General features: G+C 38.2%; 2 protein-coding genes across 2 annotated transcripts; one reads left to right on the top strand and one right to left on the bottom strand.

Annotated features, from left to right (window-relative positions):
* The first annotated feature begins 5935 nt into the window (after nt 1-5935).
* On the top strand, nt 5936-6463 carry LOC107483410 (secreted RxLR effector protein 161-like). The gene has a single exon (XM_016104028.1). The coding sequence runs from the start codon at nt 5936-5938 to the stop codon at nt 6461-6463; it is 528 nt and encodes a 175-aa protein (XP_015959514.1).
* A 1764-nt stretch (nt 6464-8227) lies between these two features.
* On the bottom strand, nt 8228-14308 carry LOC107483267 (MND1-interacting protein 1). The gene is made up of 2 exons (XM_016103899.3): nt 12380-14308; nt 8228-9093 (listed from the first exon to the last, which is right to left on the bottom strand). Exons 1-2 carry the CDS (start codon nt 14105-14107, stop codon nt 8569-8571), a joined length of 2253 nt encoding a protein of 750 aa, XP_015959385.1. The 5' UTR covers nt 14108-14308; the 3' UTR covers nt 8228-8568.
* Between the last annotated feature and the right edge of the window lie 1535 nt (nt 14309-15843).

Genomic DNA, 15843 nt, shown 5'->3' with positions numbered 1-15843 from the left:
ACAAGGGAGTGGAGCTTGCAATTTCATTAAAGATACCTCCCCCTAAGTCGCCATCATCCTTCACAACATTCAAGTGGGTTGGTATAAAGCTCAACTGAATGGGTCTAGGAAGCTGTTTGGTCGCTGCAGTGAGAATTCAGATCACCTTTCACCCGGCTGGAAAAATGCAGATCGAGACAAAAACGGGTGTAAAAGTAAAGTTTGGGATCCTGGAATCTGTTCTGGCATTTGTCACCCCGGGAGCCTAAGAATCTGTTTGAAGCTTCTTAAGGGCTTTACATGCTTAGTTTGGGACCCCGGAGGTTACTGGAGACACAAACATTGGTGGAGATTCCTGGATGAATTCAAGCACAAGCCACCATAACAGGAAGCTCACCAAATGTCCAACTTAAGGACTTTAACTAAAAGTGCTAGGTGGGAAACAACCCACCATGGTATGATTGTTCCTTTTTCATTTTTATTTAGTTTTATTTGTTTTCTAGTTTTATTGTATTCTATTTTATTTTATTGAACCTGGAATTTTGCATCACATTCATATTAACACTGCATTCTTCATTTTTCAGATAAAAAAAAAAGAGAGCGAGCACGCGACGCGACCGCATCAGCGACGCGTCTGCGTCGCAAGGAGATGGGAGATAATATTAATATGAACAGAGAGTTTCGCAGAAGCAGCGCTGGAGGCGTGCCAATGGCACAAATCACCCCACGCGACCGCATCGCCGACGCGTCCGCGTCCCATGGGAACTTTGGCCTCCCACGCGACCGCGTCACCCACGCGGCCGCGTGACCTAAAATCGGCGTAAAAAGGGTGTATGGCAGAAAGTTGAGCTGGAGTTGGACTGAACTCGTGCTGGAAGCCCAAGCCTCACCACGCGAACACGTGCCTCACGCGTCCGCGTCATATTGGAAATAAGGCCACTCACGCGATCGCATGCCCCACGCGACCGCGTCACCCAGGATTTTGGCAATACTAAGTTTTGAACAGAGAGTTGTGCGACCATGAGGCTGCACTCGCGCCACCAGCACAAATCAAGTCACGCGATCGCATGCCCCACGCGTCCGCGTCGCCTAACGTTATTTGCGCATCACGCGACCGCGTCAGCCACGCAACCGCGTCGCCAGCGTCGCACCACCTATCCAGATTAGTGTCAATTTTCTTATCTTCTCTTTTCTAATCCTAATTTCTTCCTTCTCTCTCCTTTCTCACTTTCTTTTTCTTCTTCTCATCCTTTTTCCCTCTCATTTTATTTTATTTTATTTGCATACTTTCATTCATTGCATATTTTTATTTTTATAAATTTATTCTTTTACCATTGGTGTTCAAATGTTCTTATTCAACTGTTATTTCTTTTCTGGTATTATCTTGGTGCTTATGACTTGTTTTATTCTGGTTATGTAATATTATTTAAATCAATGCCAATCTTTTATACCTGTATTACTTTTGTATTGATTTTTAATTTATATTATCTTTCCTTCCCCACTCTCTTCCCCATTGTTGCATATTCTGCACCACTAGTATGCCATGGCTTCTATTGTTTTCTTACATGTTGTAGCTACCATGTAAATGAGACACTTATCATTTGACATTAACCCAATTATATTTTATTTATTTTCTATCTTTTTGGGTTACTTTTTCTTTTCCCTCTTCTTTCAGGATGGCCACCATGAAGGAAAAGAAAAAGCTTCTTAATGGGAAGACAAACAAGTCCATCAGCAAAATCCTTGGAAAAAAGCATCAGTTGGAGAAGACCCGTCCACCTGCACATCTCAGCATGCACCGAGGACGGTGCAATCTTTAAGTGTGGGGAGGTCGATACCGATCTCCATGGGTTAGTTATTTCTTGACTCAACACCAAAAATTTTTTATTTTATTTGTTTGTTCATTGTTGCATTTGCATAATTGATTGCATATTTGTTTGATTTTTTGCATATTTTACTGCTTGGTTGAAGTAATATTTTCTTTTTCAAGAAACCTTTTAAAGTATTTCACTAATTTGAATAAAATTTTTTGTTACACTTGTTTGAAGAAATATTATATTGGAACATGGTTTAGAGCTCGAACACACAAAACCTGTAAGATTTTTGAGTAGAGAAGTGCATAATGCCATATGGGCTTTTTCACAAACACATAGCATGCATGGTAAATAAGGTATAGAAAGTATTAAAGTAAACATGCAAGCAATCCTTTAAAGAAAATAATATATAATTGCCAAATAATTTGCAACAATCCACAAGCATATAATGAGGAATAATGACTCAAATAAATTTCTAACACCATGTAAAAAGGAAAGAAGAAGAAAGAAAATATGGATAATAAAAAGAAAAGAAAAGAAAAGAAAAAGAGCAAATAAAAGGGGACAAAATGCCCCAAAGTGAGTGGTGAAAGCAATGCATATGAGTTGTACTTGAAATTAGAATGTATGAATATGTGGAAAACATAGTTAATGGATGGTTAGATGTTGTATTATGATTACATGGATTGTCTAAGTTAGGTGGAAAAGTTTAAGTTAATTAAGGATTCAGATTTTTAGTCCACTTGGCCAAATACAATCCTACCTTGACCCTAACCCCATTACAACCCTTAAAAGACCTCTTAATTTGTGTATTTATGCATTAAATTTTTGTTGATTGTTAAATGAAGAGCAAGCCTTAGAAAGCAAGGTTAGTAGAGAATTGAGAGAGTCGAACCTTAAACACTTGAATGATTAGAGTGTATACACTTCCAATGAGGGTTCGATGCTCGATTCTTTGTTCCCGGCTTTCATGAACTATTTTCTTCTGCAAGTTTACTTTTACTTCATTTTTATGATTTGAATCAGTGAAATCCAGTTCATATATGTTCTTGAAAGATTTATTTATTTTTAACCAAGTAGGTAGAAACATTCTGCATGTAGTTGCATTCATATAGATAGGATTGCATTTCATATTAATCTATCATTCCTCTTCATCTTTATAGTTTCTCTTGAGCTTAGCATGAGGACATACTAGTGTTTAAGTGTGGGGAGGTTGATAAACCCATATTTCATGGTTTATCTTGTGCTCAATTGAGTGGTTTTTATCAACTCTTTACCCACTTATTCATACTATTTGCATGTTTTATATTTTTCTCCCTAATTATGTGCTTTGATTGAAAACATGCTTCTTTGGCCTTAAGTTCCCTATGTTTAATCCTCTCTTATTACCATTAGATGCCTTGTTTAATCATCTCTTATTACCATTAGATGCCTTGATATGCGTGTTAAGTATTTTCAGATATTATAAGGCAGGAATGGCTCAGAGGATGGAAATGAAGCATGCAAAAGTGGAAGGAATACAAGAAGTTGGAGAAACTGCTAAGCTGTCCAGCCTGACCTCTTCGCACTCAAACAGCTATAACTTTAGCTACAGAGGTCCAAACGACGCGGTTCCAGTTGCGTTGGAAAGCTAACGTTCGGGGCTTCGATTTGATATGTAATTTGCCATAGCTGCCTCGACGCCAGGTGACGCGAACGCGTGGGTCACGCGGACGCGTGACCTGGCAGGAGCGCAACCCGCGCGGCCGCGTGAGCCATGCGGCCGCGTCACTTTTCCGCGACCTGTACGTACCAGAATACGCTGGGACCAATTTCTAGGCTGTTTTTAACCCAGTTTGCGGCCCAGAAAACACTGATTAGAGGCTATAAAGTGGGGGAATCCATTCATTCATGAGGAGGCTCTCATAATTCACAATTTTAGGAGTAGATGTAGTTTTTAGAGAGAGAGGCTCTCTCCTCTCTCTTAGGATTAGGATTTAGGATTTCTCTTAGTTTTAGGAGTCACTCTCAATCCCAGGTTCAATGTTCTTTTACTTTATATTCCTCTTTTTACTTTCAGATGCTTCAATGCTTGTATTAGATATGTTGCCTATTTGGCTTATGCTACATTCATGTTATGATTTTCTTAATTAATATTATTTGAGGTAATTCAGATTTAAGATTGCTTTGCTCTGTTTAAGATTGCTTTCAATTTAATTTAGATATTTTTCTCCCTTTTGGCCTTGGTTAAATAATTGGTGACTCTTGAGTTATCAAACTCATTGTTGATTGAGAATTGGAATTCTTCAAGAATTAATTCATCCACTTAACTTACCTTCATAGTTAGAGGTTAATAAAGTGGGAGAAAAATCCAATTCTCATTACAATTGATGACGACTCGAGGTTTGAATACTTGGTTATCAATTTCAAAGGGGTTTGTTACTTGTGACAACCAAAACGTTTGTATGAAAGGACTTTTGAAGGTTTAGAAACTATACTTGCAACGAGGATTTATCCGCAAATTTCTAAACCACGCAAAAGTTCTCTCATCACTTGGCTCCACGTTACTCTTCACGTTAGTGGTCTTAACGTGACCACTAACGTGGGCAATATTGGCTTAGTCCAACGTTTGTGACAAAGGTGAGTGTCACTAACGTTGGCACTTTCTTCTTCCTCCACGTTAGAGTTCACGTTAACTAAGTTAACGTGACTCTTAACGTGGCCAATTGTGCCAATTTGGAGCGTTAGTGGCACTTTCTTCTTCCTCCACGTTAACTACCACGTTGATGTAGTTAACATGGCAGTTAACGTGGGCTATGATGGCTTCGAAGGCGTTATTGGTGATCACTTTTCTCATTAACGCTACAAGCTTCTTCCCATTCCACGTTAGTGGTCACGTTAACTAGATTAACGTGGCTACTAATGTGGCTCTTCCTTGCTTCCTTTGTCCTAAAATCAAGCAATTAAGGTGCATCAAAGCTCTGTTCCAAATGATGAGATTATGCATCATCAATTTTATCATACAATTCCTGCCTAATCCTCATAAAATCATGTAAAGTTCACAATAATTGCTTGAATCAAGGTGTAAGTGTATTTTCATCCAAAACTTGCCTATTTACTAAGAAAATGCATGAAACTACCCTAAAACAATAAAGAAAAGGTCAGTAAACTGGCCAAGATGCCCTGGCATCACATCTAATCATAAAATTCTTTCCGTGGCTATTGCATCCTCCATCGAGCCCAAACACTATGAGGAGGTTATTGCACACTCTTGTTGGAGAGAAGCTATATCAGCTGAATTGAAAGCGTTGGATATGAATAACACTTGGTCTCTCACTTCTTTACCTCCGGGTAAGCATGCCATCGAATGCAAATGGGTGTTTAAAACAAAATCGAAGCCATATGGGAGCATTGAACGACACAAGGCTCGATTGGTAGCAAAGGGGTACACACAAACACCCGGGTTTGATTTCTTTGACACTTATAGTCCAGTTGCTAAAATGGCAACTTTGAGAATGTTTTTAGCAATTAGAGCTGCAAAAAACTGGCATATACAGCAACTGGATGTCAACACAATTTTCCTACATGGGGACTTAGATGAAGAATTTTACATGAAGATCCCTCAAGGCTTTACAGTGCCGAAAAGTAATCTTGTGTGCAAGCTTCAGAAATCCTTGTATGGGTTGAAACAAGTTAGTCGGCAATGGAATGTAAAGCTTACAAGCATGTTGTTAGGCCTTGGATATACTCAATCAAGACACGCTTACTCTCTCTTTACTAAGATGGAAGATGATCATCTCACAACCGTTTTGGTTTATGTAGATGATCTGATTTTAGCAGGCTCTAACTTGGCAGAGATCAATTTTCTAAAGCAAAAGCTGGATGAGGCCTTTAAAATTAAAGATATTGGAGCACTAAAATACTTTTTAGGTTTGGAGATTGCAAGAAGATCAAAGGGTATCACTATGAATCAGAGAAAATATGTCATTGACTTGCTTGAGGAATTTGGCATGATAGATTGCAAATCGACTTCTACTCCGATGGACTATTCAGCAAAATTGGCAAAAGATAGTGCTCCAATCTACTCAGATGTTCCCCATTATAGGCGATTAATTGGAAGGTTAGTTTAATTGACCACAACTAGGCCAGATATCGCTTTCGCAATGGGAAAGTTGAGTCATTGTTTAGATTGTCCAACCCAAGCTCACTACACAGCGACTTTATGTGTGCTTAAGTATCTCAAACAGTCACCAGCCACTGGCTTGTTCTTTGCTACATCCTCAAACGTCTCTCCAACAGGCTTCTCGGATGCCGATTGGGCAGTCTGCCTCGATACAAGGCGGTCTGTAACTGGTTACTGCTTCTATCTTGGCAGCTCCCTTATATCATGGAAGAGCAAAAAGCAACCCACTGTGGCTCGATCATCCTCTGAGGCAGAGTATCACACACTTACTCTAGCTGTTTGTGAGGCTCAATGGATCTCCTTCATCCTTGCCAATCTCCACCTCCCGGTTACAAAGCCTATACCCCTTTATTGTGATAGTCAATCTGCACTCTACATAGCTGCCATACCAGTATTTCATGAGAGGACGAAACATATTGAAGTCGACTGCCATGTTGTTAGAGAGAGAGAGAGCCATTTCTGGTTTATTGAAGTTGCTTCTGATTTCCACCAAGGCTCAAGTTGCTGACATCCTCACCAAACTGTTATCTCCAGGACCATTTCAAACATGTTTTTCCAAGCTTGGATTATACAATATGTACACTCCAAGCTTGAGGGGGAATGTCACTTGATTCCGTCATTACAATCTGTCTTCATATCTTCTTCTTTTATTTTCTTATGGGTTATCTAGTTAATCTGGCTTCTCTTATAGTATCAAGTTGCAGTTTGTCTCAAGCTACAACTTGAGGGAGAATGTTAGTAGAGTACATATATGAGTACATGTTTGTTAGTAAAAAAGTTAGTGAGAAAGTATTGATAATTTTGTAATACTCAGAGTAAAGGTGAATCCCTCACCTCCTTTGTCTTTTTTCAAGCCTCTCTCTTCTTCTTCATCCCTTTTTAATTTCTTCTTCTCAATGGCAAAGAACACAAAATTTAACACCGCTTAAACAGGTGTTGGGATTCAAATCCTGCCTTGTACATCCAGCAATCCATTGGCCAGCGACAAACCCTTAAATGGAGCTCCAATCCGCGACAGATTAACTTTTAGCATGCGAGAATGAAAGATATCATGAAAAACCAAAAAAAGAAAAAGAAAAACATGAACCTCCCTTCTATGTACTAAAATAAGATAACAAAGAATATGATTCCAACCTGAATCTATAATCGATGGATAAGTAAGCTTAAAATTCTACAAGATTGAATCAACACTTTGTAGTTTGTACGTGTTTATCTCACTTGCCCACTGACTAACAACTAATTACTTGAATAGGAGCATTATTTCGATATAGGCGTAATAGATTGAAGTCCAGCACCCATCTAGCCCAATAAGCGTTCAAATCACAAAAATTCGACCTAGGCCCAATACCAGTTGGCCCAATAAGAAGGGACCCTCAAAGACCTAGCCGACTGGTGAGCAAGACACCATTATCTTCAACCCAGGAATCTCACGCCCGAAGCAATATTCTCCCAGGCACAACTGAACCGTTATCACCTAGACTTAGCAAACAAATTGAATAACTATCCGATAATCAACAAGAGATCAACTACTCACGAGAGCTCTGTAATTTAACTCCCAAACAGGTTGGCTCATCGACCACCATATAAATACCTTCATATATGAATTCATTTCAATTATCTAACACTTGCTTTATCCCTTACTAGCTTAAACAACAAAATTTCTTAGACTGCATTTGTTTATAATCACAGATACTGGAATATGAATACAGTGATATAAAATCATGTTTTGCATATAAGACAAACAAAAACTGAGACATGGAATTAGTATACTACAAAGATGCTGGACAAAGACAATTTATTTTTTTTTTCTTTTTCCTTTTATTGTCACTATCAAATTTTTATAATTATAGTTTTTACCATCCTAAATTTTGTTTGAAAAAAAATAAGATAAATTGGAATTTTTATTATCTATTTTTGTTATATTCAATTTAGCATTGAACAAAATACAAAAATATTAATTTTTATATCTGTATTTTTTGTGTTGTATTCTCAATATTATACCTTGTGCTATTTTCAAAACCAAATGCAGCCTTACAAATATTCTCAACCAGTCATGTTTTCGTAAGTTCTAAAGTACATCCCACGCAACAATATACGTTTAAAGTCAAATTAAACTTAGAAATTCATAAAGGAATAAAATTTAACTAATCGGATACGAGGAATGCCATACAAATATAACCAAACAAAATGCATGTCCAATTATGAAAACAATAGATTGTATTGAGTGTGAGAGTATTTAACTGACATTTTTATCACCGTTTAGACAAGTGAATAGAAATAAGCGATTCTTAATAAGTTTAATCTTTAGACTGTTTTTCAAACCAAAACTCTTATTCCTTATATTTTCAAGCCAAGGCAGGAACCAACAAAATTACAGACGTTCCAAGATACAGTGTAATGCCAAGAGCCCAAGACTTTGCCTTTTATTTACACAATAATAATTATTATATAATTAATATATAATAATTCCTCAACATGCTAAGTTCTCACTGTATGCAATGTGAGATCATAGGAGATAAGTAGTCCCAAATATTAATTCCAAAGTAATAATTGTAAAAATTCAAAGCTTATACCTGGTCATTACCCATTGAAACAAAAAAACTGTAAAATAACCTATGAGCTTGCACCAAACACCCGAATTCGCTGTTGGATCGGAACCCTGCAGCAAGGACAAGCAGCTTTTCCCTTTCTTCCATACTCATCGCCGCAACCGGCACACATAACTTGGTGTGCACACGGCAAGAAAACAACGGAAACTTCATCTTTCATGCATATAATGCATTCTCTGTTGCCATTGACTTCCTTCTCCGAATAATCCTCTAGATTATTTAGTTCTTGAAGTAGCTTGGCAATTGTATCTCTCTGGGGCATTGCGCCCTCAGAGTTGCCACCAACAGGTGAAGCAGCATTTGACTGATGATGCAGCTCGGCAGACTGTGCAGACGCTTTAAGCCGTGAGAGCTCTTGCTCAAGTCGCAGTAGATCGTCCTTGTGGCGCTGGAAATCTATCTCAATCTTCAGACGTAGAGCCTCGAGTTTCCTCTTATTATTAGATTCAGCTGCTTCCTTAGAGTGGCGCTCCTCTTCGATTAGTGCTGAAGCTTCCTCTTTAGCCTTCACCTCTTCTTTCCACTTAACCTGTCATAAGTCATTATAGAAAATCAATGGTTTAACTATGTATTAGAAACACTAAACAATTTATTTGACAAGTGTTTTTGCAGATTTAATAATGAGCAATAATAAGATGATAATCCCCCAAGATTATAACACTCCATAGTTGTACAATTTAGGATCCTCAAGAACTGAGAAAATTTACTTTTCAAGTGGCAACTCAATAACGAAAAGTAGGCAGGATCTCTTACCTGATAACTGGATTGGGACCAGATCTTAAGGTAACAAAAATGATCAAGGCTAGAAATAAACAGAATTACTGAAGTAGTTCATTCGATTAATTGAAATTAATTCAATTCCATGAGTTCCAAACCTAGTACGTCAGTACAATACAAGAGATTTCAACTTAGGTTGCATTTGTTTACAGGTATAAGACACTAAGACAAGGACATGTACACAAAATCATGTTTGGCAAATGAGACATAGATACAAACATTGTGTCCTAAGACATTGAATTAGTATATTTTGTGTCTTTTTTGACAAAAAGAACACAAAAACACTAGTAAGAAAGACTTATTTTTTCATTTTTCCTTTCATTATTCCTATCAATTTTTCATAATTAGATTTATATCATTAAATTTTTCTTTCTAAATTTTCTGTATAGATAAACATGAAGGTAAATTAGACTTTTATAATTTGTTGTTTCTTATATTTAGTTTATCCCCAAACAAAATACAAAAATACTAATTTTTGTGTCTGTCCTTTGTGTCTTATTTTCAGTGTGCTATCTTATTCTGTTCTCAGAACCAAACGCAACCTTAAGGGACAGAATTTGATGTTTAAGTTTATTAGCATAACAGAGAACAATGACAAACGGAGCTACATTCACAGAACCAACCATTGCAAGGTAGGAGAGCCAGCTGAAGGCCATATATATGCCACACAAGAATCTCAAACTTCTGATGTGGATCTTGAGTCCCATATATTTAAATTGGATCCTAACATTCCAGGATGCTCTGCCAGGATGCTCTGCAGCCCCCTTGGCTATGCAGGCTGGCTTTGTGCTAACTTCCTTTCTTACTAGTATCAAATGATCACTACAATTTTATTGTTACAGCCAGCACCATTCCTGCAACTAACATATGGTTGAAGGCACTAATACAAATTGATACGAACCTTGGGAGAAACACATCATAGAAGCTATTTACTGTGATCTGAAAGGCCAAAGCCTTATAAATGCCAAACAGAAATCCCATGTCCATCATGTCCATCCTAACACACTCCTAACAAATGGGTAGATTCAAACTGCAGAGATAAATCTCACGATACAACTGAGAGGTGATGCCATTGAGTTGGATTGGTTAAATATCATGAATATCCGTAACATGTCACGAAATAAATAGCCTGATACCAAACAAGAATATAAAATAGAAAATAGATGGGCAAAGAGATATGTTAATGGTTTCTTCAAGTTAGCTAAAACAAATGCATTTATAAGAGCTAGAATACCTCAGACATATGAAGTGAGCTAATGAAATAAAATACCCTCAACTTTTCCCAATAGACAACGCTGGCCCATAGATCATGACTCATGAGTATTGATTTCTATTTCCTTTTTAAAAAAAAATGAATTTCCAATAAAACCGCCTAAAAGGAATCGAATAAGTATATATTATGCCGCATTATCTTCTTTCCTAAATTATCAGGCAGTTTCTTGGTCAAGATTAAATTAAATTTGATTTACAATTATTCATTGTACATGGAACATATTTAAAGAAAAATCTATAGCACCAATCCCAGACTATTCAATACCATCTCCCTTCACATAATTCAGGAATTAAATGTTTGTTTTACACTTCTACCCTCACTCAAAAATCCGTGTTTTACGCTGACTAAAGTCCAGCTGTACAATGCATCAACTTATTGAGGGAGAGTTAGATTCACTGCATCACACAGGCAAATTTTTAGGGTTTGTCGCAGCACTCACGGTTGAGGAAGATGAAGCCTCTGTATGCACAAAATTAGGGATTTCCAATCAGTGTAAAGGCTGTTGCGGTGTCGGAATCACCCTGCCCGCAATGGCAACCACAATTGCAGCAACACCATGGCAACTGTAATTGCAGCAACACCATGGCGATCTACAACATGAATGGCATGTTTTGTTGCAAGTTTTTTTGAATTTGAGGGTCATTTTGGTAATTTAGAAAACTCTAAAAGCAAGATATCATCTTTCTCAGGAACCTTCACTCAGAAACAGTCTCTTCCTCCGGCACCAACCCAAAAATCTCTTCTATCTTTCTCGGAATCCCTCTCTGCTGCACTGGGTGCTGCCAGAAGAGCCATCGGCGGCACGCCAGGCACCACCATCTGACTCCATCTCTTCTTCCTCCATCTCCTTCTTCCCTCTCTGCCGTTCTCTCTGCTGCTGGAAGTGCAGTCAGCTCAAGGAAGAGATGAAGCCATCGCCACTGCAGATCACAGCTGCAGATCATCGCCGCAGATCACCACCGCTGCTTAAAGCTGCTCCCTCTGTCTTCTCTCTGATTCGTTTCTCTTTTTCCCCACCTGTTCGAGTGTTATAGACCTCTCTTCTTCCATCCTTCTTTGTCTTAAATTATAAGCCGCTCTTCTTACATCCTTTATTTCCATTTACAAAGGTAACTACTCATTATCTCTATTTCAAGACAACCAATAGTTCATTTCATCTTTGGTGTTTCTTTTGAGATTTTAGCTTTTGACTATGCCATAGTTGGTATTTAACTTCTATGTCGAACATGTAAACCAATACATATAAGCAATGCAATCTGTTATTTGAAATAATGAAAGAGGATATAGGGATGGGATACTTAATATTTTGATTGTTTTTTTCCCCAAGAAAAAGATTGCATTATCAACTATGACGCCAAACTTCAAGGGAAGTTAATGCATTCAGTTTTTAATTAAAACTAACCAGTCTTTGTCTTGATTCAATGTCAATATGGCAATAGCAAGTTGTGCGTCACACCAATCTAATGTTGGATTAGCACTTTCAGACTTGTGCTTGGCCCTAACCACAAAGCATTTGCAATGGGCATCAAGCCTCTCTATTACAGTTAAGCCCAACCATGGAGCTCACTTTCAGAGTTGAGCTATGCCTCATGGTTGAAACATTTAACTATAATTCTGAAGTGAGAGATTCAAATCTAATCAATTACCACAGTACAGTAATTCACCAAGCAAACATAGGAAAAAATCGCAAATCCTTATTTCAGCAAGTAACATTATTAATGTATAAAATATAAATAAATGAGGGGGATAGAGTCCGAGAACAAACCTCCGCGTCTTTTTGGCGCTGTCTAATCTGAGCCAAGACTTCTTGTGTCTCCGATATCTTTGCTTTTTCATCAGCAATCTCCTGCTGCAGCTTAGCTTTCTGTTTCTCCCAAGCTAGAAGCTTCTTTAAGCATTTTTTCTCCCTTTTTGCAACCTCTAAGCAAGCTGTCACGGACTCTGATGCACTTAACTTGGAAGCCTCCATCTCTGCTTTAATTTCCGCATTCTCTGTCTCTAGTCTCCTCACGGCTGCATTCGCACGGTCCACTTGACCACTAGCCTTTCTCAAAGCATTTTCCATCTCTGAGAGCCTCTTCATGGTGGTGTCCTCGAGTGCCTGTTTCCCTTTCTTCAATCTCTGAGTCTCCTCTCTTTCCATCCTCAACATCTTGAGCTCAGTAAGATCACTGCTTAGCTTTCTCGCAGCTTGCATTGCCTTCTGATGAGCCCAATCTTTTCGCTCCTTGACCTGTTTCTCAAGATCCTTGATCTGATGAAACAAAGTGACTATCACCTCATCCTTCTGATCATCCGCCACAAGCTCCAAATTCTCATCAAGATTAAGATCACGAAACTTACTCAGCACTGAATTCACAGCATCTTGGCTATCAACATTCTGAGATTCTCCCACCTGTCCAGGCTGCTCAACCAGTGCTTGTGCCCCATTCACAGCCGGAGAATCCAACTTCGACACAGCAGCACTACCAGAAAAGGCCTTCACCTGAGCCTGAGTCTGCAATTGCTTCGAATTCGCCCTAAAACCAGCAGCAAACGCAGCCACATTCCTCTTCAACAATGATTTCATTGAAGGCGAAAGATTAAACCTCTTAGGGAACTCAATATCCCTTTGCAGATGCAAATTCATCTCAGCAGCACCATAAGAGAACAACCCATTCGCCTGAAACCCTGAGCCTGCCCCATTCCCAAATCCCCAACCACCATGAAATCTACACAATGCAGGAGCCATAACACCACCACCACCAACCGCCGAATTGCCACCACCATCACCAACTACCACCGAATTACCACCACCTTCAACCGTGGCAGCCACAGTGGCAGTACTCGGGTACCCACTTCCCGGGACCGGAATCTCCATAGTGCTGGCCCTACCAACATGAAGATCACTCATTAGCAAACACCACATTGCATCACCTTTGCTCAAATGAGGCCTCACCTGTTGCAACAAACACACCATACCAGCAAGAGAATACTCCTCCAAGTGCCTCAAATCAGAGAAAGCAGCCTCACTCTCGTCCAAATTCCCACCATTTCCAGCACTATTATTATTATTGCTATTATTATTATTCAAGTAGGCTAACGAATTATGTAGTATGTTGGTGAGAACATCCATTCCACCGTAGCAATGGCCGTTTTTCAAAATAGCTTTGACCGCAACGTCCTCATCGTAACCCAAAGCGACGAGCTTGGAAACCGCTTCGTTGTAAATGAATTCGAGGTTCTTCAAGAGGATCTCCTCCAACTGTTCCTCCGTGCAGTAACCCCAACCCGTTTCATCGGAGTTAGGGTTCGTGTTCTGGGTAGAAGAAGGTTCGTTGTTGTTGTTGTTGTTGTTGGGAGGCACATGGTGATGGTACCTGAAGGGCTTGAGGCCAGACTCAGCTATGGATTTGGAAATCGGGTCTCTGTCGCACGAATCAGAATCGGGTTTCGATGATGATCGGGGCCTCCGATTCGCTCTGATGTGCTTTTCCCTCACAGTGCAACCCATTTCTTTCTTTTTGTTCTTCTGTTTCTCTTTTTCTTTTTTTTAGTTCGTCTCTGTTTTGAATAAAGGGATTGGAGAGGAGTCAAGGGGGTATTGTGATCAAAATTGAAACTTGAGGAAGAGAGAAACACAGAGATTCATGTAGATGAGGAATTCAGGATCGAAGCAGCTTGAAGAGAAAAGAGCGAAGAGAGCAACGGAGAACACATCACAACAATAAACATGTAATTGAAGAAATTTTTTTATTTATATATTTTGGAGTTTCTACCCAAAAGTTAAAAACTAAATTTATTCACGAACAAATAAAATTATCATTTTTATGTTGATTTTTTTAATAAAATTATCCAAATCTTAAAAAATTATTTAAAATTTTTATTTTTATTTTTAGTCTACACCATCACTTTTACTTAAATTCTTTACTATTATTTTCATCTCTTAACCACCATCATTATTATTGTCATTATCATCCCCAAATCCTTCTCTTTATGAAAAAGAACGAGAGAAAGCCAAAACAAAAAGAGACTAGAGAATGACTAAAAAAAGAAGTTACTCATTGATATTAAAACTTTCATTTTAAAGAGGAGGAGTATTCAGATTCAAAATTTCACATTTAAATTCAAACAACAATATCTCAATATAACCATATTATTACCGATTCAGCAACATAACCAACAAAATTGTAAACACAAACTCAAATTCTAACAACGAAAATGGAGCATTCAAATTCAACAATCATAAATCTACAATTCAATAATAAATCAGGTTATGGAGATGCAGAATTAGAGAATGAAGTAACAAAAATTAAAAATTAAAAATTGAAAAAAACCACGACAACGACATATTGCTAAATCTTCGAACCCCTCAATTCCTGCCTTGAAACTCCGTGAGCAGCTGATAAACCACTATTTTATGGTTTATCTTGTGCTTAATTGAGTGGATTTTATCAATTCTTTACCCACTTATTCATATGATTTGCATGTTTTATATTTTCCTTCCTGATTCTGTGCTATGAGTGAAAACATGCTTCTTTGACTTTTATTTCCTTTTATTTTAATCCTCTCTTATTACCATTAGATGCTTTGATATGTGTGTTAAGTGATTTCAGGAATTACAGGGCAAGAATGGCATAGAGGATGGGAATGAAGCATGCAAAAGTAGAAGAAATACAAGAAGTTGAAGAAGTTACCAAAGTTGTCAGCCTGACCTCTTCACACTCAAATAGTCATAACATGAGCTACAGAGGTCCAAATGACGCAGTTCTAGTTACGTTGTAAAGCTAACGTCTGGGGCTTCGATTTGATATATAATTTGTCATAGTGGCCATACCGCTAAGTGACGCGAACGCGTGATCCACGCGGATGCGTCGCAGTGACGAAAAACCAGCGCAGCTAAATTCGTAAACAGCGACTTATGGGCTGTTTCTGACCCAGTTTTCGGCCCAGAAAATACATATTAGAGGCTATAAAGTGGGGGAATCCATTAATTCATTATCATACTTTTCATAATTCATAATTCATAATTTTTAGTTTTAGATGTAGTTTTTAGTGAGAGAGGTTCTCTCCTCTCTCTTAGGATTAGGATTAGGATTAGAATTTATTTTAGGATTAGGATTTCTTTTCAATTCAGGATTATTTCATCTTCATATCAGGTTCAATGTTCCCTTTATTTATTTCCTCAATTTAGTTTATGGATTCCTATGTTTAACTCAACTTTTTTATTTGGCTACAACTGCCCATGTT

This window comes from Arachis duranensis, chromosome 1 (assembly GCF_000817695.3).
Source record: "Arachis duranensis cultivar V14167 chromosome 1, aradu.V14167.gnm2.J7QH, whole genome shotgun sequence".
NCBI classification, from domain to species: domain Eukaryota; kingdom Viridiplantae; phylum Streptophyta; class Magnoliopsida; order Fabales; family Fabaceae; genus Arachis; species Arachis duranensis.
Note: the sequence above shows the minus strand (reverse complement) of the source record. Positions and strands in the feature narration are given on the sequence as shown.

Bases quoted from the DNA above. Each gene is read 5' to 3' on its own strand.
- LOC107483410 (XM_016104028.1), top strand. From the start codon at position 5,936: ATGGGAAAGTTGAGTCATTGTTTAGATTGTCCAACCCAAGCTCACTAC.
- LOC107483267 (XM_016103899.3), bottom strand. From the start codon at position 14,107: ATGGGTTGCACTGTGAGGGAAAAGCACATCAGAGCGAATCGGAGGCCC. The intron at 9,094-12,379 runs GTTTGTTCTCGG...GACTTATGACAG, and splicing joins AGCGCCAAAAAGACGCGGAG to GTTAAGTGGAAAGAAGAGGT.